Source organism: Malus sylvestris, chromosome 7 (genome assembly GCF_916048215.2).
Source record: "Malus sylvestris chromosome 7, drMalSylv7.2, whole genome shotgun sequence".
In the NCBI taxonomy this organism is placed as follows: Eukaryota; Viridiplantae; Streptophyta; class Magnoliopsida; order Rosales; family Rosaceae; genus Malus; species Malus sylvestris.
Window position 1 is genome coordinate 20,177,622 of NC_062266.1, and position 25,152 is coordinate 20,202,773.

A 25,152-nucleotide genomic window follows, 5' to 3' on the forward strand; every position below is an offset into this window, starting at 1 on the left:
ATTTAAAACAAAAAAAAACTTACATGACACCACTATAGCTGGTGTGCTAATTAGTATAACGCTACGTAGATACAAATTTACATATATCTTTATGTTACAAGTACAAAAATCACAATACTAATGTAATGTAACGGTGGGATATGAGTTCTTAAAAAGGAAAACTAATGAAAAGGGCTTGAAAACTTTGAGTTTTAATGATAAGGACAAAATAAAGGGTAAAGTGAATAGTACCAAGTTTGACTTTTTAGTGTAAAAATGTGGTTTTTCGTTAAAATGAACAGTACCATGGGCTTTTCGTTAAAACTCCCTTCTTAAAACCTTGTATGTAGTTCTGCTTTAAGCGCGTAAGCTTACACTGACAGCCAAACACACCATAAGCGTCTCTCACTCTGTTGTGTGCAACTTAAAACCCAACAGTACTCTGAACTCCGCAGACAAACAACACTATGGAGGAAGAACCAAAGCCAGCCGAGTCCACAGCCACCGAAATCCTCCCAATCCCTCCGAGCTCCGCCGAAGTCCTCCCTCCACAGGCTCCTCCGTCTTCTCTTCCTCCCAAGTCCAAGAAGAGACCTCTTGAAAACGATGCTCATTTCTCCAACTCATCCACCCTCTACAAGATTCGCGCCGTCCTCAAAGAGGTCCGCCCTCATTTTCTCGAGGTACAGTTGAAAACCCATATTCCAAAATTTGCATTTTGATGAGAATCTCTTGAAATTTTGAAGATTTTTGTGATCTGGGTTTTCCTTTTATTGTTTTTTTTTTATTTTTTTTATTTTTTATCAGAGGGTTTTCTTTTTATTGAATTGTGGATTTTGGGTTTGTTTGGATTCATAATTTGCATGTCTTTAACATTTCTAAAGATTTCATTTTTCTTAAAATATTAAATAAATGTATAATCTTTGTAACTCTGCTGCCTTGTACTTACATTTTAGGTAGGGATGGTTCGGTATGGGATACCAAACCAAAACTTTAGTCCTGATTCTCAAATCGAAATTTTTGGTATTCCCAATTTCAAGACCGATCCTAAACCAAAATTTCGGGAATTCCAATTTTCGAGAATCCTGAAATGGTTTCGGTATTTTGGGACAATCTGGAAGCCCGAAATATTTTTGGACTTTTGGTGATTCTGTATTCCCAATTCCTATAGTTGTTATATTTTCATTGAAATAATCAGGTACATACTTTAAACATTACTGTGCTTCTTGTTTTCCTTCGTTTCGTGATTGTTCTTCCATTACTAGTTTCAACTTCATACTCCCGATGAGTTACCTGGCATGAAGTTGAGGAGGTAGAAGGAATAATGCATGAATTGATCAAACGATATCGGTAGGCAACATTAAACTCTTAAACAACCACCAGTGCAACCGCGGATAAGTTTTATATGATATCTTCTTTTTTAGTACTGAGATGCATTTATAAGTTTATAACCTATAAAACAGAGTTGTTTTACCATTTAAGAATACACTAGAAGGCAAACCTATTACAGAAGTTATATACCTTTTTGTGATTATGTGGAATACTCATTATACTTCCGGTGTTTATGTTCTCTACTTTCTTCAACACCTTTAACACTGGTGTTTGTGTTACTTCCAGGAAAGGTGACTCCTATGAATGAAATAGAATGACACATAAGACATATCATAATCCTTCATATCTTTATGTTGCAGGGATGAAAAATAAAGTAACATGATTTTTTCATTATTGTGCCAACATGATTTATATATATTATTATCTGTGTGTGTGTATACACACATATATATATAAAATAATTAAAAATATATATTTCGGTTCGGTATGGGAATACCGAAATATTGGGAAGACAATCCCGATTCCCATACCGAAATTTCGGTATTTTTTCGGGATAGCATACCGAAAATTTTGGGAAAATCGGTTTGGGATCGGTATTCTTTTCGTTTGGTTCGAGATTTTTGGGAATTTTTTCCACCCCTAATTTTAGGTGCCCTTAGTGGCTCTGCATTTAAAAATTGTGTAAATAACGTTTTTGATGGAAATGGCTGTTAGTAATGAATCTAATGATTGAGTTGTTTAATATTTTCGGTGCAGAATTGTAATATTTGAACTATTAGTAATCATTTTTGGGATAAGGTGAAGAATGAAGGCAAGTGATTTATGCTTTCAAGTGAATTGAGGTGTTTCTAATTTGTACTAAGTGAAGCTGTCAAAATTAGTGTTTATATGCTACATTTCAGATAGTGTTCGATTAACTGAGGCTGCAGACCAAGTGTAATGTGTTGAATGCATGCTATATCGTTATGTAATCTGTATGCCAATGTAATCACTTGGTTTGCAGATTTCGTCTATCAAGGTTGTCAATGTAATCACTCTCAGTCAATTTCTCTAAATCCTGCTGTTTTGAACTGCTTCGTTTGTTTGCTACATTATATGAAGTATGCATGGAGTAACTTCTTTTTTTTTGGTCATCTTGAAGGTCCTCGGGACCCCTGACTTTCGAACGTGCAAGTCATCTGAAGAAATTCAAGAATGTAAGCTCATTAGGATTTTGTTTCCATCTTTTCACAGACAAATGGTTATCCCTTGAGTTGTATGCTAAAGCTGAGCTGATTTGTTAATCTTAAAATAAGTGGTTTATTAATGCGGTGGTTATGATGACATCCGACCTTCATTCGTGTGCTTGGTTTATTAATCTTTGTGTAAATGATTATATCGAGTTTCACCCTTGAAACTCAGTCTGTGATAGTTTTATTGGTGGCAGCCTAATCCTAGAATACTATTAGTGGCGTTCGGTTGGCCTTTTGCTTTCTTTACGAGCAGATATCTAACTCACTCATCTTCTTATATTGACGCATGGTTTTGTCCTTAGTTTCTTGAGCACCATATCTTCCTTTGCTCCAGTTTTTGGATTCCTTTGGACACTTTAGAGTTCAAGGCTTTGTATGATGGTGCCAATTGCATGAGATGTTGCTTAATGATCATGAGATGTGCTAATTATCGCTTTGTTGCAAATTTCAGATGTTAAACTTCTGATGGAACTATGCAAACAGATGACGGCAGAAACAGTTTCGGCAACAAGAAGTAAGAATGTGCCAGGTGAAAAGCCCCAAGATACAAGGGCTTTTGCAAAGCCATCAGAAAATAAGTTTCCAACAGGTGTATCCACTGAAAAGCAGCGGGCTGAAGATGGTCAGACTCAAGGGACATATATTGTTGGTGGGTCTGCGTTCGGCTGGAATTTCATTACCTTTGTAGGCGAAGAACCAGTCTACTACGGAATAACAAAGGAGTCATTTCGAGCTAATGGCAGCAAAGAAACAGTTCAGACTATGGAATAAAAAAGGGAGTCATTTTGAGTTAAAGGCAGCAAGAAACAGTTATGTAATCCTACCATTAGCATATTGACTGGGTGCTGGCAAAAACTTTTAATCCAACCCCATGGTCCCCATCATAGAGAAGAAAGGGGGATTTGATGGATGGTTTGATCAATTCAAAAGGATGTAATGTTTTCATTAGAATGGGTTATTCAGCATGATTCTTCAAAAAGGATCAGTGGACATATTGTAACATTGCGATCGGTTTAGTATGTGATATTTTCGATGAATTTCTTTGGAAGAAATTGGAAAAAAAATGGATGGTGACGGGCTGTCTGAGAAGTATCTTCGCTGGAGATACGATACTATTATCTTGCCATCAGACAAGTGATCTGCAAGGACATCAACTGAAAACAGTTGCCGGGTGTCAAGCGCGCATGCAGCAGGCTCAGGTGCAAACCTAGACCAAGGTGAGCCTTCTGCTGCCATGTTTCTTTCCATTGCAGCTCCAGTTGCAGAAGAGTCTATTAACAATCAACAATGAGCCCCAAAATTTGGATATTCCTCTCTCTAAACATATGCTTTTGCACAAGGGTGATTCTGTGGACTCCCGACTATGAAGACAAAAGCATTTATGAACATATGTTTAGAGAACGGTTTATGAACGTGTAGCCAAGTTGGCTAAAGCAATATGCTCCCCTTGAACATGCCCCCAAAGTCGAATCCCACTCCCCATTGTTTAGATTAGATTAGAATATTGCACGAATTAGAAACGCTAGATGTAGCCCCAAACTCAAGCCCCACGATTATGCACCAAGCACTTGTTCAAATAATATTTATCTTTTTTACCATAACATTCCACCTACTAAAGCATGCACCGACTATCTCGCTTTCAAAGGGACTAACTTTCATCCCAGGTTCATTGCATTACTTTTGAAAGTTGTGGTTTTGATATACAATGACAAAATAAAAGGTAAAATGAATAGTATCAAAACAGATTTTTTAATGTAAAAATGTGGATTTTCATTAAAGTGAACATCACAGAAAGCTTTTCGTTAAAGTTCCTTATTTTTATAGGTTAGATGGGCTCTCCACTAGGATTTCAATACCTTGGTGCATCGGAAAGTCAATTTATGAATCATGGTGTCTAGTGGAATTATTGTATGGTTAATAATTGATGTACTTATCAAACGTGATTTTCATATTGAATTTGTTAGGCTATGATAATGAGTATATATAACAAATGGTTATATTTTGAGAGGCCAGACAAGCATAAATACAGTTGTTTTGTTGTACGTACATGCTTATTATTAGTTTGGTTGTGGTTCTTGTTTTGATTTATTTGCCCTAAGTTATTGTGTTTCTTGGTCTTAATTTGACGCTAACGAACATGGTTTCAAAGTAACAAAATAACTGATGAACGACTGAAAATGCAGGATTTTATATAATAAATGCAAGCAACTAAAGAAAATAGGATCGGATATTACAACGCAGGTATACATGTAGAAAAACCAGATGGTCGCTGGCCGAATCTAATCTTGTCAAGATTTGGTTTTTAACGAAGATATTGAAAGACCGGTGCTGGGATGTTCTTAGGGTTAATGTATCAAATCTTGATTGAACTATATGTCTGCTTTTCTCTTTGTAGCTTTGATTAATAAGTTTCTGCAAGTTTCTCAAGAAAATTTAATAATAAAATGATAACACTAAGTAAAAGGGGATTAAAGGGACCTAATTAAATTAACCCCTCAAAGATAATCTGAATAACATCATTGCAAAAACAAACACGCCCCTAAATCAAGCACAACACTTTCACCAAATCATAACTTCTAATTGCACTCTTCTATCTCCTTCTCCGGCTGAAGGGGAGCATGGCTTGCGAACGGTAGATGCACGAGCTGAAAATATTGAGAAAAACCACAGCATATATTAGTTACAAATTCAAAGACAATTAGACAGACCAAATTCATATTAATCATGATAGCAATGATGCCATATCATCACACTATAGTTATGTGGAAGAGTACTTACAATTTACCCATAAACCATTCTTCATCGCCTAATCAACGCCACCCTCACATAAAGCCAGTCGTATACACAGTTCAAGAGCTTGAAGTATATGTATCTCCATGACCTGATGAACATTAAACTCCCACAACTCCCCAAAATCCAACAACAAACCCAAGTGCCAAACTCACAAAAAATCCCAGTGTTATAAACCCATCATTGTCTTCAACTTGATCCCTAAACACGGGTGGCTCCTCTGGACTTGTTTCCTCTAGAGAGCACAACTGTTGAAGTGGAATTCCACAAAGTAGAGGATTCCCAGCAAAAGCAGAGGGATCATAGTTTTGGAGCCGAGTCCCCATTGGAATTCTTCCAAACAGGTTGTTGTTTGACAGGTCCAACTTACCAAGGCCAGATATTTGAAAAAGACTTGTTGGAATTGTACCATGTATTTGGTTGTTTGACAAATCAAGCGAATCTAATGACTGCAATTTCCCGATCTCTGGAGTTATTTGACCTGTTAAATTGTTTCTCGACAAGTTTAAAGAAACCAACCCAACAAGATCAGCGATTTCATTAGGAATCTCCCCAGTTAATTGATTGCTCGATAGATGAATACTCTTTACAAGCCCCAAAGTACTTTTGTATTTGGACATTATGCCTTTCCATATCAAGGATGTTTCATCTTCATAAACGCTGCGCCAGGAAAACTTGCTGTTGGTACCGCCAAACTCAAGATGGACAGTTAGATTTGAATTTCCTATTTCTGTCAATTTAGTCAAATTGCTGAAGCATTTGGGTATACTTCCAGAGATATTGTTTATCGAGAGATCTAGGATTTGAATCTGTTTTAGATTACATAAGTGCAGGGGAATGTTTCCATAAAAGTGATTAGAACGGAGGATAAGGATAGCCAACTTTGGAAGTTCAACCCCTAACCATTTAGGTAACATTCCTGATAAATTATTGTGTCCAACATCAAAGACTACGAGCCTTGTCCAATTCTTTAAGGATGAAGGCAATTCTCCCACAAATCTATTCTTATTCAGCTTCAATGTATGAATTGAAAATAAAGAGCCCATTGTGGTAGGAATTTTTCCAAAAAGAGCATTGTTACTCAAATCAAGAATGGCTAGATTTGCAAAATTTGTCCAGCAATTAGGAATTTGTATGTGTAAATTGTTGTTTGAGAGATCAAGATAGGTTAAATTACTAACCTTGTCTGGGCACAAGAAAGAAATTAACCCTGAAAACTTATTGTTGGAGAGATCGAGAAACGACACTTTGGAAAGGAATGAAGGGATCGGACCTTCCAATTGGTTCCTACTCAAATTCACTCGAATAATGAAAGATGAGGGAAACTCAAATCCTGAGTCAGGTATTATTCCTCTAATTTGGTTGTTGGAGACATCTATATATAAATAATCTTCTTCTGGATAATGAGACAGCCCGTCCCAAAACCAACTTGGAAGGATATCAGAAATTCCTGTATTAGAAATTTCAAGAATCTGATAATTTTTTTGAGTTTGAAGCCATTTGGGAAAATGTGGACCCATCTTGCAAGAGCCCAATGCTATGTAATCCAATTGGAAAGGAGGAACCCAATTAGAATTGAAGCTTAAAGCTAGTGAGTTGGAGGACAAATCCAAATGAGTTAATCTGGAGAGATTGGAGAAATGGCTCTCTGAAACCAACCCTTCCAAAGTGTTGTTGTAAAGGAACAATCGTTGCAGATTACATAACCTGGAAAAAGATTTCGGAATCCCTCCTTCAATTTGGTTATCAGAGAGATAAAGATACGCAAGAGAGCTCATGTGTCCTAAAACATGGGGAATCGAACCAGTTAATTGGTTGTAAGAGAGTTTGAGAATAACAAGGTTGGTACTGTAGTTTGACAACCATAAAAATATTGAAGAAGTAAGTTGGTTGGAAGAGAGGTCAACATGAGCAAGAGACTTAGAAGAATTTATGTTAAAAAGAGTACTGGAATGAATAAGAGGAGAAGGAAGACCACATCCAGCCAATGACAAGTTTGTAAGTTTAGGGAGCATATTAATTGCTTCCAGCCAGTCATAAGAATTACTGAGATTGCTCCCACTGAGATCCAAATAGGTTAACGATGAAAGGCGAGGGAGCCATGAATTAAGATTTTCAACACTAGCAAAGTCATTGTCGCTGAGATCGAGATATTGCAAGTGGGTAAGGTTTCCAACCTGACTTGATAATCGACCACCAAGAGCTACACGGGGATCAAGTTTGACAACATGGCCGGTATATTTGTCGCAGTAGACTCCTTCCCATATGCAACACTCTTGTTTTTGGGCTTCGCTTCCCCAGGAAGAGAGGAGACTGTAATCAACCACAAGGCCTCGTTTGAAAGCAAGGAGTGCTTCCCTTTCTCTCTGTATGCACCTGATCACCTTGGGCACCTTAGCAATATCCCTGTGGCCAACTACTCCAGAAGAAATATTACTGAAATCCATGGATAGGGAATGGTTGCAACATTGTAACATAATTAGCACAGCAAATATTGAAGCATGAAATAGTTTGAAGCACATAATTCCCTCGCCCTGCATCTCAACAACAATGAAAGAAAAAGTATTTACGCTCTGTTAACGGAAATTAATTTGGAAGAAGATTGCAACACTGCAAGTGTATATATATACAAATATAAAGTTGCCTTTTACAAATAACTCGAGTGGCCACTTATTCACTTGACTTGACTTGTTACTGCACCTTCTAGCTTCTCCAAGGCCAAGGGATGAAAAAGAAAGTTGGGTAATGAAAAAGAAAGTCGGGTGAAATGGGTTTCGATCAGTCAATATCATTACAACTCCACAAGTGGAAGAAATACATGTGGAGAGTCTGGACGTCTGGAAGAAATACATGGAATCCAACCGGAAAGGAGGAATCCAATCAGAACAATCCACAAGTCTAGACGTGTGGAAGAAACAGGTAAAAGGACAAAATATATATCTTGCCCACAAGTCCAGACGTGTGGAAGAAACAGGTAAAATGACACAATATGTATTCTTGTCCACAAGTCTAGACGTGTGGAAGAAACAAGTAAAAGCGACACAATATGTATTATTGTTAGGTGTGACTTGACTTCACTCCACACAAGTGGCCTGGAATTACTACACAACAATCGTGTTAAAGAGCATCCAAGTATATAAAAAAACTAATACATGATGACTCGTCTCTTCAAAACATTGATAACATCTGCAAAGACCGCATCAACAATCAACACAAATCCGCGTTGAGTGTTTGATCCGTTTATGTTTTAGAAGCCTGTTTTGTACTCGTAATTCACATTATTTGGACCCGGCTAAAAAACACAAAAACCATCTTTCAACCCTTGAGAGAACAAATTCACATTTATTTTCCATAAGGGTGTGAAAATCTCCTCAAATTTATGTAAAGCAATTAGAAAGGAGGAATCCAATTAGAACCAAAGCTTAAAGTTGGAGGAGAAATCCAGACGTCAATCTGGAGAGTCGCCAGAAATGACATTCTGAAATCCCCCTTCAAATTCGTTAGTTAAATAAAAGAGAGATCTAGATATGCAAGAGAGCTCATGTTTCCAATGACATTGGGAATTAAGCCAGTTAATTAGTTGTCAGAGAGGACAACACGAACAAGAGATTTAGAAGAATTTAAGGTAATTAGAGAAGGAAGACTGCATTCAGCCAATGCCAAGTTCCTAAGACCTGGAGTTTATTAGTTGCTTCCAGCCATTCATAACCATTAATGAGATTGCTCCAAGTCAAGTCCAAACATGTTAAACAAGAAATAAGAGGAAGACATGAATTGGGATTTTCAGCATTCGTAATGTCATTACCTGTAAGATCATAATATGCAACAGTGTTGAGTTTTCCAACCTGACTAGGAAGTTGACCACCAAAAGAAGCATAAGAGAGATTAAGATATCTTAAACTTAAGAGAAGCAATGACATATGGAATTTGGCTCACAATGAAGTTAATATCCCAAAGGTCCAAATACTTCAAATGCTACAACTCAATCAGTTTTAGGACTCGTCGTCTTACTTCACAAATATCACCAACGAACTTCCAGTCTCCTTTCCGATCAAATGAGTGATAGGAGCATATTTATGCAACTTAGTTAACTTATTTTCTTGCATTTTCATAGCTAGTTTCTACTTATTATAGTGTTTTAATCTATTTTCATGTGTTTGTAGGTCCAAATGACAAAGTTGGCAAGAAACTGCAATTTGAAGCATTTTGAAGCAGTTTTGGGCATCATATGGATAGCTTATGAGTGGAGCAAGATGGATTGACGAATTTGAAGACCAAAGACGTCTAGGAATGTGCTAAAGAGTTGAAGAAATAAATCTAAGACAAAGAAGATAAGGAATCAGCTCAAAAGAAGGAGATATTATCCAAAACCTTATCCAACCTTATCTTATCCAAACAAACCTTATCTTATCTTATCATTTCCTAATCTAGCCTTATCTTATCTTATCTTATCCAAATCAGTTTGTGCCTTAATTTCAGCCATTTATAAGGGATAATTATGCATTTAAAATACATATTTCAGATTCTAGAAGCCTTATCCCTATCCTACATTCGTGCCGCACCTTAGCCTTTCTAGAAGCCTTTTTTCCTAGTTGTGCCGCACCCTATATCCTTGTTCATGATGGTTTTTGATGTGTAATCCTTTTTCCCCTTGGTTTCTGCCAAACCCTAACCTTTTCCTCAAGGATTGTGCAATCCTTTTCCCCTTAGAAATTGTGACAAATCCTTCTCCTTGACAGCCTTGTGCCGTGGGTTTGCCCTATAAATATAACTCTTCTGCCGCATAAATCACCACCACCCCCATATTCATTCTACACCACAATTCACGCCAATTTCTCAAAGATTCATCGAGTAACGCAGCAAGGAAGGAAGAAGGAGCTTTGTGCTGTGGCTTGCAATCCAAGGAGGGTTCGAATCTGCCGTTGGAGTTGCTGGGACGTTCCTGGTTCTTTCTATCTTTAAATTTGTTTCAATTTTGGCTTTAATGTTTAATTCAGTTTCTAAAGACATGTGGAACTAATTTCTTTTTAGTTAGAGGTGAATTCAAAGCCATGATTATATGCTTTATATAAATTGATTACATCCGGTTATTGTTTATTGAGTCTTGAATGTGATTTGCTTATCTGAGTTATTAAAACTTGTTTATGTATGTTGATTGAGGATGCATACTTAGTTTGCATGCATGAATTTGATGCTAGAGTATAAGGGAGTTTCACCTAATTGTTATGAACTTATATTCACAAGTAGTAAAAGTCACTAGTCATGATTGTGTTAAGTAAATCCTAGGCAGGAGTATCATGCTTTTCATTATTACGAATGTGTCAATGCTTATGGTTTTCAAAGAACTTAATGACCTTTGATATGTTTTCTATCATGCTTTTCATAGTTAGTGGACTTGAGAAGGATAATTTGGTTATGATGCGTATCCCGTCCAATTCAATGAAATAAGGAAAATCTGATGGTTAATTTGTGCTATCACGGTTAACTTAGGGTGTTGTCATTCATGGTTTAAAGAAGTAATAACTGGAAATTGGTTTGTTTGCATATGTCATGTGTGGAGAAGGACCCTCTAACTAGCCTTTCACCCTTTTCAATTCATCAAATTCGTTTTCTTAAAGTGTTTTATGCAAGGTTTTTGTTTTAAGTTTTAAATTCGTCAAAAACAATCCCCCTTTCATTAAGTCTTGTTAGTTAAGTCATAATCTGTTTTCTTTTAATCTTTTGAGTCAAGTTAAGTTTATTTTCGTCAAAATCACTTGTTAGGTCTAGAATTGAGTTTTTTTTTATTGTTTGTTGTTGTTTGGAGTGTTTTGAATCAGTTTTGAGTCTATAGAGTCTAATTTAATGTTTTTAAGTCTTATTTGTGTTGATTAGCATCATTAGTTAATCTCCAGTCTAGAACAATCCCTCCTAGTTAATCTCCGGTCTAGAACAATCCTTACTTACATGTTTACTACAATTGTCAACAATAGGGTTTAATTTGTGTGTCAAGTTAATTTTCACATCAATGAGTCAACTTGATTCACACAATCCCATCCCAATGTAACATGGCTGGTTCGGTTGTTGCAATGGATGCCTAACCATTTGCGAGAATCTTGCTTGTGGGCTTCTCTTCCCCATGGAGAGAGAAGATTGTAGTCATTCACGAGGCCCTATTTGAAAGCAAGGAGTGCTTCCCTTTCCCTCTCTATGCACCTCATCACCTTGTGGCCAATTACTCATCTTGAAGAAATATACTAAATCATGAAATGAACCCGAAACAGCCTTAAAAGTTCTTTCAGTACCTCAACCAACCTGGGGAAGCTGAAATCACCAAAACTTAAAACCCAGCAAACAAAAGCTTCACAGCTCACAGAAAATCTATTCGCACCAAAAAACCAGTAAAGCACTTTTTCAGTTGACCCCCAAAAAAAAAAAAAAAAAATCCCTTTAAGCTTCTTATCCAATATTCAAACCCTTATTTCACATTTTCTATGATCATCTTTATTTTAGGTATTTGGGGAATCCTCCTTAATAGACGAAATAGTCTAGTTAAGCTAATTCCACCCACTTCTTGAATCACATAAAGAGGTTCCTATTGGTCAAAGAAATGAGCAACCACGTGGTTGAAGTCTTATCTTAGCACTTTATCACCTATCTTTGCCAGGGGAGTCCTGTCTTTCCATCCCTTCCTACACCAAATTGCCCATGTGCTGTCATTGCCCACAAAGCTTCACTTTTCTGGGGTTCTTTCACTCTACGTCCTTATCTTCCCTTTCTTGATCAGACAGAAAACTTCTCAAGATCCAACCTTTTTGCCTCACAAACCACAGAAATTGAATTCTAAACAAAACCCAAATTGAGAAATTAAGAAACAAAAATGTGAGAGTTGAAAAAATAGCTCAGAAATTCGTGTAGAACAAGAGGAGGAGAAAAGACTCTCTGTGATGCTAATAGTGTTTGTTTTTATTTATTTATTTATAGAAAAGAAAATTTAGCATTAATCTATAAAAAACATACCACGAGTCAAGGGTATTAAATTAAGTAACAATAAAATCATTCTTGTATTAATTTACTCCACAATTTTTCTAAATCCCACCGCCAACGGTGTTGGAGTTTATTGGTGAGATTTGAATTGAATTTTGTTGTGTGGATTGAATGGGAATGGGGCCAACGGCCAACACAAGCCGAGACTTTCAATCATTTGCTAACTTTACGACTAATAAGGTGCACCAGGGTACAATTTAGTATTTAATCTTGATTTTTCCTTACTATAAAATAATATTTAAAAATAATAAAAAATTAAAAAAATTAAAAAAAAGTTTAGATACAAATCATGAGTGAGCATCTTTGTAAAGGTGGTGAAGATATGAATCTTTTGGACACAAAATGTTGAGACACAAATGCATAAACCCATGAGAATAATGTTTGTCTTCAAGATGAGCTGCATGTTAAAATAAATGTATTCATTGTCATTCTTTTTTTAAGCTAACTCCACTCAAAGAACTCTCAATAAAGGTCGTACCCAGTGCACAAGGCTCCCGCTTTACGCAGGGTCTGGGAGAGGTGAATGTCGGCTAGCCTTACCCCCATTTATGGAGAGGCTGCTCCCAAGTCTCGAACTCAAAGAACTCTCAATACTTACATAAAACACAAAAAAAAATCCTGCAAAATTTGTGTACGGGCAATCTACTTCTAGAAACAGATTCCCAATACAAAACAAGGAAAAACACAAATGACGATACAAATAACCCCTGCTCTAGACACTTTCTTTCGGTTTTCTATAAAGATTGTTGTAAATGGCAACGACTAGCATACAAATAAGATAAGAATTGCATTCTTACTACTGAGTTCTGACTTTCTTTAACCTGTACATGAGGGACTCAATAGATTTTTGTAAGCTTGTGCTATCTCTCCGTGCCACTTCCTGAGATGCGAGGTGTAAACTTTGAATCCCGCGACCCAAACTGGCGATTGATGGAGCTGCAGGTAGTGATTCAGCAGCACATTCAATCCCATCTCCATACGCAACCAGACCAGCACAAGTTGCAATACTACATCCAAATGTAGCCCACGGTAGGACACCAATTTTCTGGATATGCCGTTTCCTCATTATTTGATAGAATGCTGTTCTCATGGCTGAAAAGCTAGTCTTCTCTGCAGCAGCTATAACACTATGGGCAGCTGCTCGGATCTTCTCAGCAGAAGCAGTTGCTTTCAGTATAGTTGTTGATTTGACACCTGGAGCTACCACTTTTGAGGGGCCAACAGTTTTACTAAGAGCAAATCCCAATGTCTTATGGGTTTGACTTAGAAAGAGTTTGAGTGAAGCTGGGATTTTAAACGTCACCACTTTCATCAAGGTTGAAGCAGGAACTTTGAGTGTCGCGGCCTTAGAGAGTGAAGATGCTCCTAAAACTGCTGTTGCCCCGGCCCCTACTGCCACCAATGGTTTGTCAGTTAGTAGTCGTTTCCTGTCAGTGTCATTTGACATTTCCCCCTCACCTTCGCAATTATTAACAAGCTCTCCGACCATATCCTTGACCTCTAAAGGGACAGGAGTGTTCCAGTGTTTTCTAAGACCTGCTAAGCCACTAGCATCCACTACTGCCACTATGGTCTTGAACTTCTTTGTTTGGCCACGAAGTGCCTCTACCAGCAGAGCATGTGACTTGTCCTCAACTGGAAGATCAGAAAACTCAACCTTATTTAAATTCGAATCCCTTATTTTATTAAAGGGAAGCCGACCAGCATTATTCAGGGAAATTCTCAGCCCCTCGACTGCAATCCGAAAGGCATAGACTTCAGATATAACACTGGTATCTACAGCTTCACCTCTGTTCACATCGTAAAGCATCTTTTGCGCATAAGCTAAAGCCTTTCCCATTGCTGGGAGATCAGAAAAGATATTATGTAGATCCAAAAGAAATGGATAAATCGACTGAGCAAACTGTGGGGCCTCATAATTGGATTGTAGCTGGATTTCTTTAGGCGCCACCTCAGAAACAGAAGTTGATGGATTTAACCTCGATATTGATAAATCAATATATGGGGATAATAACTTAACCATCTGTGACTGTATATCATTGGTTATGTGTAGCCTCCTCAAACTCGATGAAGCAACTGAACCCACTTTCTGTGGAACCAAACTACTAACTAAACCTTGGAACTTGCTCAGTGTTTCAAGTTCACCCGGGGTATTCTCCGCACCAGAACTTTTTACAAATGGCAATTCAAGCACCAAGAATGATGATCCAACCTCCTGAGCCACCCTCTTGGCTGCCAAAAAATGTCCATGAAAACCAACCCCAAAAATCTTTTGTAAAACCAAGTTTCCTGCAATATCTTCATACCTCTCCTTATTAACCTTCTCCAAAAAACATCGTTTGAGAACTCCTAACGATGAAGTGGGAAATGAGTAGTCAAAACCATCACTCAAGACACTTTCTTCTGATTGAATTTCAGTCAGAGTTGAATGACCCACCTGGGCAACGACAGCATCAGGTCTAATCTCCCTAATTAGACAATCAGCATCCGATGCTGACCACTGTGATAAACTTTGAGCAGAAAGTATGTATATTACAGACTGAGTTTCAGGCTCCCTTACCGCGTAAACAAATTGTTTCGTGCGTTCAGGTATTCGGAGTTTGTGCACTAACTCATTCGATATTGTCAAGTCATCGGATTTCAGTACTGAAAAGGGCCAAATATTTCGTAGGTTCAAAACAAATGCAAGTGCCATAACAATAGCACTAACCCTTCCTAATTTCGGAGACCGCAATCCTCCTAACTCAACTCAATAAGTAACACTCTAATTCTTTCTTAGCCAAAACTAAGCCGAAAATCTTCAAACTCATAACCCCACGTAGAAAATAACTCCAAATCCTCAGTTCCAAACTGAATTTCCAATTCCCACCTAATTTTCCGAGCATCCAAACAGAGCACACCCAAAAAACCCAAACCACGCAGAATTCAATACGATTCGATATTACCCAGACGAGGGAGTTCAATGAACATTACAGGAACATTTCAATGCGATATCAAAAGAACCCTAAACAGAAAAATCAAAATTATCTCATTAATTACCAGAATCAAAAAGTACTTTTTCCAGAAATCGGAAGTTAATTCGTCCTCCTTATAAGTACCTGATTAATGGGTCGATTTCTGTATCAGAAACTTTATTCTTTCTCTTTGGATGCCAATCATCCGCAACGCCAGGACTTCGGAGATCAGATACTTGCACCTGAGGCAGCTCGGCGTAGCTGAAAACAACAAAAACTGCAGGACCCAGATTCCAAAAACCCGAAACCCAGAAATTAAAATCCTCCCGATTGACCCATATTAACAATCTTTCTTCTGGGTTCTCTACTCTGCGGATTGAGCCAATCCAACATCCCTCTCTAGCTCTGACGGAAGCCCTTGAAATAGCTCAGAACCTTGGGGAGTGAACGAAAGAATCTTGAAGGTTGTGGTATTTTCGTAATATAATTTTACGATTCATGAGTTCACTTACGGCCCAAAACTAAAAATACTTTTTTAGGGCCATGAACTGTACTTTTATTTGGGCCACAAAACAAAGCCCGTAATACGCAACCGCAAATTGACTTGTCAACCGTTAAGGTTTCTAATCCGAACTGAAAAACAAGTGCTCATCTACTACAGTAGTCGAGATGAGTGTTGTTCTTACACTACGGTGTGGGTTTAAATCATGTCAGCTCCCTAATCTAATATCTAATATAATCAATCTATCATTTGACCCAAAAAAAAAATCCGAACTAAAAAATTTTTAATCTGAAAATTTGAAAAACTAGAATAGCAATTGGAATTAATTTATTTTGATTAAAAAATTCTGAAAATTCCAAATTATTATGGTTATTTACTTTTTTTTGTTGATATTATAGTTATTTACTAAAATTATTTACTCTGTAATCAACTTTTGTATTTTGTTGTTAGTTAATACATTTTACGGTATACATTTTGCTCATTGTCAAACACTTGAATATTAAAAAGAATAAATATAGATAAACGTATATCAAGTTCGAGAATATTCCAAAACTTGTAAATTATGTGAAATTACAAATTATGTTATAGATAAACGTATATCAAGTTGGACAGTATTCAAAAACTTGTAAATTATATTAAATTCCACATTATATTTCAAGTTTTTTTAATTAACTTTGATTTTGAAAATTATAAATATTGTAATTTAGAAAATTGTGATTGGATTCGATTCAATTCCAAAAATTTTGAATGAAAATTGAATTTTTTTTTCTTTTTTTTTTTAAAATCATCTCCTAATTCCTAAGTAGGATGGATGAGGACTAAAGTGAAGAACCACAAACATTAGCGGGCAAACTTGAAACTGAATTTTTCGTTAAAGTGGGAAGTTGGCCATCTCATCACTCATCCACGGCGCATTTCAAAAGTAAACAAATAAGAACTACCATGGATCACCACTTCAGGTTAACAAGAACAAGCTTTTCTGTGAACCCTTCTGAGAAAAGTTTGGATAATCTTGCAAAACTTCCAATGTCCTTAAAAGAATCCTCTAATGTCCTAGTGGATAGAGTGTTGCGTTTCTACCCATGCATCTAGAGTTCGAAACTCTTCCCTCCTTTAAATTATTGTAATAGTTTCGAAATCTCCAATTTTGCCCTATTTATAGTGAATAACTTAAAAAATGGGGTAAATAAGCGGTATGTAGCTTGAGTAGTTAAGGACATTTATCTCTACATGACCTACACATGAGGTCCTTTGTTCGATTTCTCCTTCCCTCAGTGTCGCTTCTTGTGATGAAAAATGAATTGAGAAAGGAATCTCATACTTTATACTTGTTTCCAAATGTTCCAAGTGTTCTATTACCATGAAATTACAACTACTAGTAAGGGCATTTTGGAAAGCTTGAACTCGATACGCAAAAGTATGCCCTAATTATTAAGGCAATCAACCATTTACTACGAGATCAAAAAAAAAAAAAAAAATCAACCATTTACTTTTTCTGTTTATTTTCCATAAGAGTAGGTTCGTATCCCTCTTTCATTTGAACCATTAGAGACCTAACCGAAAATATAAACAAGTAACATAACTAAATTGGGATAAAATAATCCAATCTAATGATTGTTATGAAATGAAAATCTTGTTTGATTTCGGAGAATGTGTCAATCAGAGAAGTTAAACCAATGATTGTTATGAAATGAAATCTTATTTTGTCTGATTTCATAGAAACAAACCAACAAATGAGATTGAGATAAAATAATCAAAACCAACGATTATTATGAAACGAAATCTTATCTTGTCTGATTTCATAGAAACAAACCAACGGATGAGATTGAGATAAGAGAACCTACAACGGTGCATAAGTGATAAAATCTAACTTTGTCAGAAATTGAATATTTTTATGTTAAAAAGTTTATAAATTAAAATTTAAGATAACACGTCCAAAAATCAAGTTTAGAGAAGTTAAGACAATAATAAATTTACCACGTAATCAAATTACTACATAATAAAATATATAGTCCCATATAAAGCCATAAAGATATATTAGCCCCTTATTGGGAGATATTATTTTTTAATCTCCAAAGATTATTCGAAGCTCTAAATTAGGTTATGTCTATCACTTTTCTAACCTCATATAGAGTCCCTCGTTGGGAATGCTCTTATTGTCTAAATATAGACACTAGGTAAAACATTAAAAGGACATGGTATAAATAGCAAGTACAACTTCCTAGTCAAAACCAACATCTGTTTCATTCTTTAAAATATTACACAAATAATTCTTTTGTTCTATTTGTTTCTTTTTAAATTCAGCAAACATCCACAAGTTATTCTTCAACAACTATAGGTTGAGGGTAGCTCCACCAACCAACATAATCTTTGCCTAGGTCATTATCCCTCTCAAGTATTCCTTCTCTCATTTTGTTTGGAAGAAGGCTCATTTTGTTTGGAAGAAGGGTTGATGTTCAAGAAAGTAACTTATTATTTTAGAAATTGAACCATCGTATTAATAAATCTAATTACATATCCTTAGGGTAGGAAATTTGAACCTACAAGACATGTAGGATGTGGGAAAATATCAATCTACTTTGAAAAGGAACTGTTTAAAATTCTTATCCAAATCTTTCTTCTACAAACATTTCTTTGGTTGGTGTATTTGATGCGTTGGCGGATATTTTTACTCATGTTCACTGCTAAGCCAATGGTATTTCTCATTGCCTTGTTTGTTACACACTTTATCTTGACAATTTTTGCTCTTGGTTTGAGAAACCTTCTGCCTTTATTCTTGATTTGATATTTGAGGGTTGTAATAAGTAGTTTGTTGGCTTCTCTTTGACTCACGTTTGATGCTTCGTTGTATTATTCGTCTTCCATCTTCAATGAAATTGATCATTTATTTCAAAACATATTATTTTCTCGACTGATTAGACAATATTCTAAACTACTTTAATTTACAATAAGAAGAAGATTTAGATATGAGTGCAAGAGTGAACACATTAATCTAACTATGTACTTTAACCCATGTCATGGAAAACCTACAAATTTGCAAGTATTTATCAACATTATATATTGCCATATAAACAAGGTGCCAATAAAGAGAGAACCCTAGCGCCGCTCCCTTACTCCCAAAGTCAAGAATCCCCAAATCCAATCTTATTATAGTTGCTGACCCTTCCTGTTGGATGTTGGATGGGGTCGATGGCAACCCGATCTCCTTTTTCTCTAATCCCTTCTCCTTCTTTCTTAACCCCACCTTCTTCATTTTCCTTTTTTTTTCTTTGGCCCTTGATGTCTCATTGTTTTGCTATGAGCTTGTCTTATTTTTATTGATTTTTTTCTTTCTTAATTGTTGGCAAATCTTATCTCATATCAAAGTTTCATGCCTTTTCTTTCCAAATTGTTGTTTCTACCGGTGAGCTACTGCCCACCTGGTTCAACAATTCAGTTCTTCGAGTTCCGTTCATGGATTTCGGTTGGAGGCGTGCTTTGAGTTTTGATAGCTACTAAAGTGCTCACATTATTTGGTGGATTATGGGAAGCTTTTAGTGCGGTGGCTTGCCCACCCTATTTTCAATTCATCCTTTCAGTTTGTTGGTTCTTTTTCTTAGTGGTGGCATCTCGACAATGGTGGTGTGTCTATTTGGTGGAGGATGCTAGTTCTCGTTTCCAAATCTAGGTTTAGCGGCTTAGGCATTATTATGGGCTCGCTTTTTTGGGGCTTGTTTTCTTATTTTACTTTTGTAGTGGGTTATACTTTTACTTTAGTGTTGTGGATTGTCTTTAAACTTGCCTCACTTTGTATTAGTATATTTTATTTTGGGTAAAAGACTGTTTACCACCCTCATGTTTCGTGGTTTTCAACATTTAGTACATCAAGTTTTTTTCGTCCCAGAGTCATACCTAAAGTGTAAATTTTGAGACAGTCTCATACATCTGTTAGTCAAACTGTTAGTTCTCCCGTTAAGTGATGACGTGGCGTTCTAATTGGACGCCACGTGTCATTAAAAAAATAAAAAATTTATTTAAATAAAAATAATATTAAAAAATATTTAAATAAATATTAAAATAATAATAAAAAAAAAGAAAATTTCTTCTTCTCTTCTTCTTCTTCTTTTTTTTTTTTTTCTTCTTCTTCTTCTTCTGGGTTCGGTTTCTTTTTTTTTTTTTTTTTTTTTTTTCCTTCTTCCTCCTCCTCCTCCTTCTTCTTCCTTCTCCTTCCTCCTCCTTCTTCTTCTCCTTCTTCTTCTTCTTCTGGGTTCGGTTTCTCTCTTTTCTTTTTTTTTCTTCTTCTTCTTCTTCCTCCTCTTTCTCCTTCTTCTTCCTTCTCTTTCCTCCTCCTTCTTCTTCTCCTTCTTCTTCTTCTGGGTTCGGTTTCTCTTCCTTTTTTTTTTTCCTTCTTCCTCCTCCTTCTTCTTCTTCCTTCTCCTTCCTCCTCATTCTTCTTCTCCTTCTTCTTCCTTCTTCTTCCTCTTCTTTTCTGGGTTCGATTTTTTTTTTTTTTTCTGTTTTTTTCCTTCTCCTCCTTCCTTCTTAAGAAGGATCCTTCCTTCTTAAGAAGGAAGAAGAAGGAGAAGAAGAATGAGGAGGAAGGAGAAGGAAGAAGAAGAAGGAGGAGGAAGGAGAAGGAAGAAGAAGAAGGAGGAGGAAGGAGAAGGAAGAAGAAGGAGAAGGAGGAGGAAGAAGGAAAAAAAAAAGAAAAAAAAAAGAAAAGAGAGAACCGAACCCAGAAGAAGAAGAAGAAGAAGAAAAAAAAAAAAAAGAAGAAGAAGAAGAGAAGAAGGAAAAAAAAAAATTTTATTATTTAAATATTTATTTAAATATTTTTTAATATTATTTTTATTTAAATAATTTTTTTATTTTTTTAATGACACGTGGCGTCCAATCAGGGCGCCACGTCATCACTTAACGGGAGAACTAACAGTTTGACTAACAGATGTACGAGACTGTCCCAAAATTTACACTTTAGGTATGACTCTGGGACGAAAAAAACTTGATGTACTAAATGTTGAAAACCACGAAACATGAGGGTGGTAAACAGTCTTTTACCCTTTTATTTTTATTAAAATTAGTTAACAAAAAAATATTGCCATATAAACTTTGGATTAATGATTGGTATTGAAAACGACACGCATAACCTTTTGGCCCACTAAAATTGGCCGAATCTTGATTGGAGAATCACCAAAACAAATAAAAAATTGTATTTAAAAATTGGAATTTTTCTAAAAACAGAGTTCAAGGTACTTCCACTTTGTTTATTAAAAAAAAAGGTACATCCACTTTTGGAGATCATGATCCCATGCTCATGGACCAAATAAAACAGTCCTCCAAAAATCTGTGCAACTATCCAATATTATAAAAATAGTGTCTGACTATATTATAAAATTAGTTTACTTTGGTATGGGATAATTCTAATATCAAATCTTTGTATAATAGTTTTTAGCCCATCTTTGTTCATGAGTTGATGCTCCATTAATATATATTTCTTAATGTTATTCATATCTTATATCGACTGATTAACATGAAGAATTAGTGTGGATATTTCCACATTAGACTAATGCTAGGCAATTACCCTTATTAATGGGCAATTAGCAAGAAAGGTAAAAAAGTGACTAAGCAAAAATGTATATCAAGTTTACGTTTTCCCACTCATGCCGAATAACGTTCAACTGAAATGTAGAAACACGTGCATTTATTGAAGTAAAACGAAACAAATAGGTTCTGTCTCATTCTATGTTTAAAAACTAACAAACAAGTGATGAATATAAATATAACTCACGACCACTTACAAAAAAAACTTCTAATTATATGTTGACGTGAAAACTTAAGCCATTAGAGAATAGACCAACAATGTATATGAACCTTGCAACCAAAGCCTTAGGGATTAACTAAATACACACTCACATCATGCACAAACCTTCCACATACATTCACTTTATAGGTAGCTCTCCAGCCTCCATTGTCCTACGTGTATAGGTTTGTGCCATCGGTACTCTTTGAGTAGATATTTTCATCCTAGTTTGCATGGGCCACCCTGGGGCATGCAAAGTGGTGAGATGAGAGAGATGAGTCACACACTTACATAGTCAGTCACATGCAAAGTCGCCCTCTACTCGACCGGGCCCTAACCCATTTTCAGCGAGGTCACCTTTGTACTTTAGTCTTCCAATGCTCACGCACTCTAAATAGTGGTGATGTATGTGTACTAGTTGACACCATTTAAATTGGATCGGTTTCACGGTAAAATCATAATTAGATCGATTACATAATTAATGTTTGATTTGGTTTGATTTTGTCAAAGGTTTTTAAGGAAATCGAAACAAACCAAAGTATTGAACGGTTTTGTTCTAGTGAGTTGGACCTAAGCTCAATTATTTTGTCAACATTTTAGAGGAATTACAATAATAAAAATATCATAATTTGTTACATATATTTTCATTTAGTAACTGAAAATGAAGGTTATCAAACAAGCCTTTAGTAACTAATATAGTTACAACTCAAAAATTAACAACTTTGATATTCATCAATCATCAAATTCAACACCGTTATCTCTAGTTATTAGACAATAAAAAAACTACCCTTGTAAAGGAAACATGTAAATACTAATAGAGAGTTGATTTTCATACACCTTTTGACACACCCCGACCCGAATCAGGGCATGCTGACCGTCACGTGAGGGTGACGTAACCATGTGCACAGTGCGGAAGCGATAATGGTAAGAGATATACGAATAAATAAAAACCGAAAGCTAATTAATGTGCACTAATAAGCAGAAAGTGCTAGGAATGAGATACAAGTGTAAATACACCTAATCAGAGCGTAGAAAGTCTAGGTGCAGTCCAGTAGGACAAGTACTAGTTATACAGTACCAGAAGAGGTCCTACGAATATTATATTTTGTCAGAACCACCGAGATCCACAAATGCCACCAACAACAAGTCTACCTAAAACCTAGAGGGACACAAAATAGAAAGTGTGAGTGGGAAAAAATAAAGCTTTTCAAAATCATTTCATTATTAAATGCTCTAACCCCTCGTCGTAAAACATGTATAGTTTTCCCAGAAATAGAATATATATATATATATATATATATATATATATATATATATATTCAAATCATGCTTCACATATCCATATTCATAAGTATGCCATGCCAAAGTATAAACAGAATAAGTAACTCAGTTGAAAATAAATTCATGGAAAATAACATATTGGCTGGAACCCCTGCAGAAGTTTGTACGGCTGAATTCATAGCTTATTAGTCAATCTAGCCGGAGTCACTACAGGTGACCTATACAACACTACACTGCACACGAGTCGAAACCACTGGAAGGGTCTGTACGACAAGACTGAGTGTAATATAGTTATGCTCAATGCTACGCTCTCATGATAGATGTGCGATAAATCGCTAGTCACCTACGAGTCGGAACCACCTATAATGGTCTGTACGACAAGACTGTGCACCTAAATTGGATCCAATGTGAGCATAGGGTGCCGGAGGTGACATCATAAACAGGCCTGAACCATATCTCTAGCTAAATCACAATCACCCGGGGTGCAGGTTTATGAGCTCTCAATCACATCTCATATTATCAATATTTCATATAACAAAACATAACTCACCTGGTAGTTACCTGAGCGTCCACAACACCAATTCATATTATGCATCATATACTAATTCATATGCTAAATGTAAATTTATATGCATGGCATTTCAAAGCATACTTTCATTTAAACACATTTTCTAGGAAAATATCAAGTATATAAATATATACTGAAAACCAAAAGCCCACTCACTGGTATGTCGAAGGGTCGTAGCCCCCGAGTCGCCCTTGACTGCAATCGTCCTCGGGATAAGTCTTCTCTATATGCGAAACAACTATAAAAACGTTAATGTAAAGCACATAACCAATACTAGCTAATAACTTCTCTTATATTGCTCAAATGAGGTATATAAATATACCATCGTGACCTACACGACTCCACAAACATGCCCAAATTTTTAGAAAAATTTTCCGACCACCCACGCGTCGTCACGTGCCGCCCAAGGCACGGCCAGACGCGTCGCCCAAGCGCGGGCACGTGCCAGGCACACTGACGGTAACCCTAACGGCGTTAGGGAATATTCCGTTAAATAATAGCATATACCGTTAAAACTAACCTGACGCCGTTAGAATATTCCGTCAAAGTTGACGGAATATTCGCTCATCTTCTTCCTTCGACTCCGGTGACCGTCGCCGTCGCCGGAAAACTGGTAATTCGAAAAACCTTGATATATCAGTCAATTCTTAACCAAATTACCTCAAATTTGTCCCAAAATGAAGCATGTAATTAGAAGAACAAAGTCTTACCAATTTCAAGGCTTGAAATCCACGGAATCTCGACGGAGAAAACTCGATAATCCGGCCAAAACTTGAAACTCGCCAAACTCGACTTCTCGACGTCCAAAACACTTCGTTTTTCTTCTCCGAGCTTCGTGAAGACGTTCTAAAGCTTCCTATAACCTTGAAATCTCTCAAAAACTCCACATTAATGTGTGCATGAACAGTACCTCAATTTGGGGTTCTTGGTTCTTACGATCCCGAAGCTTTCACGTCCTAAAAATGGTTTGGTTAAGATCCTAAGGTTACAAGGAACTCAAACATGGCCTCTAAAGGTTCGATTTGCAAAGTTTCGTGAGGGTTGGAGTTTGTCCGTACGGTTCGTACGGAAAAAGAAGAGAATCGAGAGGGAGGAGAGAGGGAGAGTACACGGGAAGGAGAGAGAGGGAGTTGGAGTGTGTGTGTGATCCAATTTTTTTTTTGACTTCCAAACAACCACAAAACCATAACAACTTTAAGTCCTAATTGGTTCCAAAATATTAGGGACTTAATGTATTAGTTCACTTTTAAACTTAAACCACACAACCACACAAAACGTCCAAGGGCAATTTTGTCTTTTCACACTTCCGAGAAAATATTTCGGGACAAGCATTGACACCTTTTTTAGCCCTACTCATCTTTATTTACTGCAGTCAAGCTGAATAAAAAAACATAAATAAATATGTTTAAACAGGGATGTGTAAGAGCAAGTCCACCCCTAAGGACTTTGCGCCAGCACCCAGCGCATTTATCCACTCAAATGAACAGTAATAGACTGGAGTGAACAGTAATAGGCCAAGGCATCTCCACCCCTAAAAAAATGCGCTGGCACCCAGCGCATTTTTTTGGTGTGTTTTTTTTTTTTAAGTTTATTTCGGATAAGATTTTTAACCAATTTCAGATAAAATTTCAAATAAACTTAAAAAAAATACACACTAAAATAAAATTACATACTCATCAAATAAACTATAAAAAAAAAAACACACTAAA

At 36.4% G+C, this 25,152-nt stretch overlaps 3 protein-coding genes and 2 long non-coding RNA genes across 7 annotated transcripts; 2 read left to right on the top strand and 3 right to left on the bottom strand.

Moving 5' to 3' along the window:
• Window positions 1–339: 339 nt before the first annotated feature.
• Window positions 340–3,580, top strand: LOC126628743 (uncharacterized). The gene is made up of 3 exons (XM_050298533.1): window positions 340–662; window positions 2,453–2,507; window positions 2,995–3,580. The coding sequence occupies exons 1-3, from the start codon at window positions 447–449 to the stop codon at window positions 3,312–3,314; spliced, it is 591 nt and encodes a 196-aa protein (XP_050154490.1). The 5' UTR covers window positions 340–446; the 3' UTR covers window positions 3,315–3,580.
• On the top strand, window positions 669–2,384 carry LOC126628744 (uncharacterized). Its single transcript, XR_007625535.1, has 2 exons — window positions 669–2,126; window positions 2,218–2,384. It is a non-coding gene; the product is annotated as an uncharacterized LOC126628744 (long non-coding RNA).
• A 1,323-nt stretch (window positions 3,581–4,903) lies between the features above and the next one.
• Window positions 4,904–8,380, bottom strand: LOC126628741 (receptor-like protein EIX1). Of its 2 annotated transcripts, XM_050298530.1 has the most exons (3): window positions 7,250–8,380; window positions 5,322–7,174; window positions 4,904–5,188 (listed from the first exon to the last, which is right to left on the bottom strand). In XM_050298530.1, exons 1-2 carry the CDS (start codon window positions 7,871–7,873, stop codon window positions 5,435–5,437), a joined length of 2,364 nt encoding a protein of 787 aa, XP_050154487.1. In that variant the 5' UTR covers window positions 7,874–8,380; the 3' UTR covers window positions 4,904–5,188; window positions 5,322–5,434. The 2 variants fall into 2 exon arrangements, with proteins under 2 accessions (XP_050154487.1, XP_050154486.1); XM_050298529.1 differs by having other exon boundaries at window positions 5,322–8,378.
• Window positions 8,381–12,935: 4,555 nt separating this feature from the next.
• On the bottom strand, window positions 12,936–15,761 carry LOC126628742 (uncharacterized). Of its 2 annotated transcripts, XM_050298532.1 has the most exons (3): window positions 15,458–15,761; window positions 13,623–15,363; window positions 12,936–13,565 (listed from the first exon to the last, which is right to left on the bottom strand). In XM_050298532.1, exons 2-3 carry the CDS (start codon window positions 15,052–15,054, stop codon window positions 13,156–13,158), a joined length of 1,842 nt encoding a protein of 613 aa, XP_050154489.1. In that variant the 5' UTR covers window positions 15,055–15,363; window positions 15,458–15,761; the 3' UTR covers window positions 12,936–13,155. The 2 variants fall into 2 exon arrangements, with proteins under 2 accessions (XP_050154489.1, XP_050154488.1); XM_050298531.1 differs by having other exon boundaries at window positions 12,936–15,363.
• Window positions 15,762–22,405: 6,644 nt separating this feature from the next.
• LOC126630678 (uncharacterized) lies at window positions 22,406–24,521 on the bottom strand. Its single transcript, XR_007626076.1, has 4 exons — window positions 24,154–24,521; window positions 23,964–24,053; window positions 23,600–23,666; window positions 22,406–22,753 (listed from the first exon to the last, which is right to left on the bottom strand). It is a non-coding gene; the product is annotated as an uncharacterized LOC126630678 (long non-coding RNA).
• Window positions 24,522–25,152: the final 631 nt, after the last annotated feature.

Excerpts from the sequence above, each read along its gene's own strand:
- LOC126628743 (XM_050298533.1), top strand. The coding sequence starts at position 447 with ATGGAGGAAGAACCAAAGCCAGCCGAGTCCACAGCCACCGAAATCCTC. Across the intron at positions 663-2,452 it reads TCCGCCCTCATTTTCTCGAG|GTCCTCGGGACCCCTGACTT; the intron begins GTACAGTTGAAA and ends GTCATCTTGAAG. Across the intron at positions 2,508-2,994 it reads ATCTGAAGAAATTCAAGAAT|ATGTTAAACTTCTGATGGAA; the intron begins GTAAGCTCATTA and ends TGCAAATTTCAG.
- LOC126628741 (XM_050298529.1), bottom strand. The coding sequence starts at position 7,873 with ATGCAGGGCGAGGGAATTATGTGCTTCAAACTATTTCATGCTTCAATA.
- LOC126628742 (XM_050298531.1), bottom strand. The coding sequence starts at position 15,054 with ATGGCACTTGCATTTGTTTTGAACCTACGAAATATTTGGCCCTTTTCA.